Genomic DNA, 6,000 nt, shown 5'->3' on the forward strand with positions numbered 1-6,000 from the left:
CACATTTTGCTCCACAGACATGCTTTAGCCTTGGGTCAGAGCACAGGGAACCAGGAAAACAAGGAGAACGGCTATGTGCTCCTTTGTGCGAAGACAAACTGAAGAACTTGGTCACCATAAGGCAAACAACCGAAAACAAAGAAACCACTGCCAAGCTCAAGTTTTTAAGGTGAGACACAACAAAAGATGAACGAAACTCCTTCTAGGTCACTCCAGTTTATACACACATTGTTCCCTGCCAGTCACCATCACTTTCCTCTCCTGCCTGCACACACACTGCCTTATCTGTGCTCCAGAGGCCAAATGCCATTCCTAGCTGTGCTCCCACCTTAAAAATGATGCACTTTCAGCATACTGGACCCAACTTGCATGCAGCAGCTACTAGTAGAGCAAACACACGAGCACAGCTTTGTTTGCAAACTGACCATCATCCTCCAGTATATCCAAAATCCTGGTTCAGGGAGAAGAGAGAAACAAAAACAACGCTGAAGCCGAACAGACATTCAAACAGCTATTCTCATGAACATGCAATGCAAGTGCACTGAAAAGCTGCTTCAGAAAATAATTCCTCTCCTCCCTTGATGTTTGGAACAACTGCCAATAATAAGAACTGAGCTGGCAGCAGAAACACATTATGAGCTAATAAAACCTATGATTGCCTATTCATTTATTATTCTTGAATTGATCCGAGGTTTTAACAAATAGATTTAATGAATTAGAACTTTTTCTAGCAAGCACACATGTTAGAGTGGCCATTCACAGCAATAATCCAGAGATACAAAGATTACTCACCAAGAAGTTTAGTTTTACAACTCATCAGTATTCTGACACTCATCATTCAGAGCATGGTTCAGGATTAGTTTGAGAACTTACCATGCATCTTCTACTGGCAGGCTAGCTTACAGAAAAGGATTAAAGTGTGTAACAACTTCCAAGATAGTGATGGAGAGGAAGTAGCTTGACTAGCACTACTAGCAAACGCATTACTCCTGGTGAGCATGCAACATTTCAGCTACAGCGTTGAAGGCCACCTGAGGTTGAATCCAACTAGCAGCCCTGACTTACAAAGCAAGAAAACCTAGAATATTATCGACCAAATCTTAATTGTATTTGGAAGTTAAAAAAAAAAAAAAAACCACACAGAACACTTCCATTTACAGGGCACATATCAGCACCAACCCATTAAACACAAGCATACTAGATGACTCAAACACAGCAGCACCGCACTCCTCATTTCCACTGTGATTTCAAGAACCTGAGATTTCTGGTGCTTGCACCAGTACACACACTCCTGCAGCTTCAGGAGGCTAAGCAAAGCCTAGGAGCAAGCAGAGTGCTCACCATATGGTCTTACTGCAACTGCTCCCACCAAAGACAGCATATCCTGTGATCTGAGTCATGTGCAATCACAATATGACAAGTCCCCTCCCGAGCTATATAAGCTGGCATCTTTCCCAGCAGTTGCCACATCATGAAAAAGATGCACATAAATAAAACTCCAAACACTTTAAAACAATAGCTTAAATGACTGCATAACTAAATTCAGCAGCTGGAGGCACAAAGCATTCACAGAAGCAAACCATGCCATCTTTCACTTGCAGAAGTCCTCAAATACATTCCTATTACCAAGATCCACATCACTCCTAACCTGGATTGCAAAGTCATGTCTCCTGAGGCCAGACAAGAATAAAAAAGAAAACACAGAATAGGTAATAAAAGCAGAGAGTGTCATAAGCCTCAGCTAGGCAGTCACAGAACTTCAAAGTATTAAACCTACATTCTATCACTGCTTCTAACACACCACCCCATCCACTGTGCACAAACAATGCTAGTTTGCCTATCAGGCTACTCAAACCCATTCTCAGTTTTTCTTCCAAGCTATTCAGATCAATCTAAAGCCATGCTTTTCTACACAAGAAACAGCGGGAAACAGGAAGGAAAGGAAGACTTCACTGTGCAATCTGGGCAATTTATTTCACCACACGTGTAGCAGTACTGCATATATGCAGTTAAAAACTATTTGTACAATACCTTTCTGCTTTCACGTAGGCTGAAAAAAAATGTACTCTGCTTTACAATGACAAAAATAGAAACAATAGCATATATTCTAGAAGAGAATATCAACATCAAAGTGTTGCATTTCTTAGAGTTCATTTGGTTAAAGTGAACCAAATATCCTCAAGGAATTGAAAAAAAACAAAATGGGTGCAAAAAATACTAAAGTCCCAGTTTGAACTGAGAAACGTTAAATGAGAATATGTGTTTTAACCTTGCCTCAAAAATCTTCCCCATTTCAATACAGAGAAACGTCCCGTCCTCCACTTCCCGAACACCCGATTTCCCCCAGGTACTCCAGACAGAACAGACTCCTTTCGATGTCATTCTACGGAGCGGCAGCTCTATGTGACAATAATGACTACCGATCCGACGAAAGACAACTGCAAACCATCGCGCCTACACGAGTGCATAAACCTTCTCACAAACAAAGCACCTTCTTTTGTTCACACCGTTACCTCCGCTAACGGCCACAGCGCTCAGGACACGACCGGATCGGACCTGAAGACAAAAGGCCGCCGCAACCTCCCGCACGGGCCCGGGCGCCGCACACCCTCACCGCTCCGCAAGTTCTCATCACGCCGGACGCGGCGGGGTCGGACCGGCGGCGCGGGAAGGGCGAAGGGCCGGAGCGGCGCAGCCACGAACCCGACCCGCCCCGGCGCAAGAGGGTCCGGAGCGTCCCCGCCTGCGGGAGCAACGCGCGGGCCGGGTCCCGGAGGCGCTCGTCCCGCGCGGCCGCAGGTGCCCGGGGCGCGGACCCGCGGGCGGCTGCGGCGGCTCAGGGGAGGCGGCTGGATCCCTCGAGTCCGCGCAGGGCGACGAGCGGCCCGCGGCGCCGCCGCTTTTGTTCTGCGCTCGGCGGCCGCCCGTTCCCCAGGACAGCCTCACCTCTCTTGGGCCTTGGGAAGCTCTCATGCAGGTGGAAGACGACCTTCTCCACGAAGTGTTGGATGTTGCTGTGCTCGGGCCCGCGGACGAACACCATCCAGTCGTGGGTGAAGCCCTCCACAGTGGGTTTCTTCCTGACCTGGGCTCGGTGCCCCAGCTCCAGCTTCACCTGAACGGCGCACTGCGGGGAGAGGCGGCGGGCGGTCAGCTCCGGGCAGGCGGCCAAGGACGCGCACCCCGAGAGCCGAGCCCGCGCCGCGGGCACCACCCAGGGCAGCGCCGGGAGCCGCTTCGCGGTCGCGGTACAGTCCTGCTCCCCGCGCCCGGAGATGCCGCGCGCCGCGAGCAGCAGCCGGGAGCCCGGAACGGGGGAGAAAGAGCAGAACCGAGGAGGAACGGGCCGGGCACTCACCGCGCTGGCCATGCCTGGGGCGCCGGCTCCGCTGGGCGCTCACCACGGCCCCCGCCCCCACCCCGCGGCGCTAATTCATGGAGATGAAGGCGCGGAGGCGGCCGCGTAGGGCGGCAGCGGCGGGAGTGCGGCGGGCATCCTCTGCCGGCCCAGTGCTGCTCTGTGGCGGCGGCTGCCTCCGTCTCCTCCGCGCCTTGCAGCGCACCGACCCCCGGCCGGCCGCGACGGCGGCGCCGGCCCCCCTCTCAGCGCTGGCCCCTGCCCCGCCGGCTAGATAGGCGCCCGCCGCGCATGCGCACCCCCCACTCGGCTGACACCGAGACACAGACATAACAGTGCGCGGAGGGGGCGGGCACCCGTGCGGTGCGGACAGCCAATGGCACGCGGCGGCGCGGCCGCGAGCCGCCCGCCCCACCCCGCCCCGCGGCCCTTAAAGGAACAGGTTAAGGAGGGTGAGCAGCCGCGCAGCCGGTGAGGCGCCGGGCGGGAGGGGGGCGCGGGTCCCTGCGTTACAGGCACGCGGTGAGAGCGGCTCCCGAAGCCGTCCGCGCGTCCTCTTAAGAACCGCTATTAAGAGCGGGCGGTGCGCGGCAGCCCGGTGCCGGCGATGTGGCGCTCAGGGTCGTTCACCCGGCTGCGCCGCTGACAGCACTACGCTGCGTTTTCAAAACTCAACGGCGGCCGCGACCAAGCCAGTGCCAGACGCGGCTCAGCGCGGAGCGGCGCCCCGGATCGCGCTGTGGGCAGCGGGGCGGCCGCCGCGCGTCGGGCCGAAGAGAAGCCCTGCCCGGCGACGTTGCCGTGCTCCTGGAAGCGCCTCCCGGTGGCGGCTCTCACCCCGCGGATCCCCGCGTCCTCCGTCGAGTTACTGAAATGCGAGCGCGACCATCCCCCGATTCCACCGAGCCAGTGCCGTATCGTACACGTAGTTGACTCGATGCCCACTCCCAGAGGGCTGGATGCGATTTGTGAAAATGCCACCAGTCACACAGTAACTAACCGTTCACTTTGCTGTTGTATGAACATCCATGCCGTATGCCTACAGTGTACAAATGTTGAGGCTCATGTATTTTCTGTTCATCTTTCGTCGGGCTAGCTAGCAAGTCAGCAGCTCACACTGTGTCCACAAACCTGTCAGAGCTGACTGATAATTTGAAGACTTCACACATGCCATAATAATTAAAAAATCTTAGAATAGTTAGAGTTGGAAGAGACCCTTAGAGGCCATCTAGTCCAACTGCCCTGCAATGAACAGGGACCCCTACAGCTCAGTTAAGGGTGCTCAGGGCCCCATCCAGTGTGGCCTTCAATGTCTCCAGGGATGGGGCTTCCACTGCATCTCTGGGCAACCCGTGTCAGTGCCTCACCACCTGCACCGTAAAAAACTTATTGGATCCAAACTAAATCTCCTCTCCTTTAGTTTGAAACCATTTCCTCTTGTCCTATCACAACAGACCCTCTTAAAGAGTCTTAGAGCCCTCCTTCAGATACCGAAAGACCCCTCTCAGGTCTCCCCGAAGCTTTCTCCAACCTGAACAGCCCTGGCTCTCTCAGCCTGTGCTGAGGTGTTCCATCCCTTGGATCACTTTTTTGTGGCCCTCCTCTGAACGCAGGTCTATGTCTCTCCTGTACTGAGACTCAGCACTCCAGATGTGGTCTTACCAGGACAGAGCAGAGGGGCAGGATCACCTTCCTCAACCTCCTGGCCACACTTCTGATGCAACCCAGGATATAGTTGGCTTTCTGGGCTGCAAGGTCACAATGTTGGCTCATACACAGCTTGCCTTGTGCCAACACCCACAAGTCCTTTCCAGAAGAGCTGTGCTCTATGCTTTACATCCAGTGTGGCATGGAACACAGTGTGCCTCCAGGTGCCAGGGCCCATATGCACAGAGCAATCTGCAGCCTGAGACTCCAGGCACCTCCCCTAGAAAGGTTCCATTTTTCCCATGGCTGAGCTACTCAGGTGTCCAGTCACTTTAGAAACTTGCAGGGACTGGCAGTAGATCATCATTTAGATGTCTAGATTCCATTGGTTCCCACAGAAATCAGACTCCCAAGCATTTCTCACTAAATGAGGGGTTTTGCAATTCAGAAGACACTCATTTTTTGGTGTTAAACCATAGTATACTCTTCCACAGTAGTGTGGAGCTGAGGGTATAGCATTCCTAGTAAATGGCAACAATGAATACACTCGGTGTATTTTGCATTTTATTATTGTCAAATACTTAACTTTAAAGTGAATGTGACTTTACATGTTTTACATGGAAGGCAGGGAAGATGCAGTGATCTGCTGTCAAAGCAGTGCTAATTGCTCCTTCATCAATGTGGCAAATACACTGTGTTTTATAATAATCACAATGCATATTTCTGCTTATATCTGTCTTTAAAAACTTACACAAAGGCACTTGAATTAGTAATAAGCAGGAAAGTTATACAATTCTTAAAGGTAGGCACCTAAAACAATATATCTCAATGAGTCCATATGTGTGTAGTTTCATTTCCATAGGTACTGCACAGAATCACAGAATTGCAGGGGTTGGAAGGGACCTCAGGAGATCACGGAGTCCAATCCCTGTTCTACAGCAGGCACCTTACAATACGTTGTAAAGGTTCATCATAGAATTGCCACAGAATGACTT

The 6,000-nt window shown here is 52.3% G+C and overlaps 1 protein-coding gene across 1 annotated transcript in view; it reads right to left on the bottom strand.

Moving 5' to 3' along the window:
* Positions 1-3,589, bottom strand: part of MLLT3 (MLLT3 super elongation complex subunit) — a 109,685-nt gene extending 106,096 nt beyond the window's left edge. The window contains exons 1-2 of the mRNA XM_048931684.1: positions 3,359-3,589; positions 2,947-3,127 (exon numbers count right to left, since the gene is read on the bottom strand). Coding sequence (XP_048787641.1) covers positions 2,947-3,127; positions 3,359-3,370 — 193 coding nt within the window. The 5' untranslated portion in view covers positions 3,371-3,589. The remainder of the gene's footprint in view (positions 1-2,946; positions 3,128-3,358) is intronic.
* Between the last annotated feature and the right edge of the window lie 2,411 nt (positions 3,590-6,000).

The sequence above is a fragment of the Lagopus muta genome, chromosome Z (assembly GCF_023343835.1).
Source record: "Lagopus muta isolate bLagMut1 chromosome Z, bLagMut1 primary, whole genome shotgun sequence".
In the NCBI taxonomy this organism is placed as follows: domain Eukaryota; kingdom Metazoa; phylum Chordata; class Aves; order Galliformes; family Phasianidae; genus Lagopus; species Lagopus muta.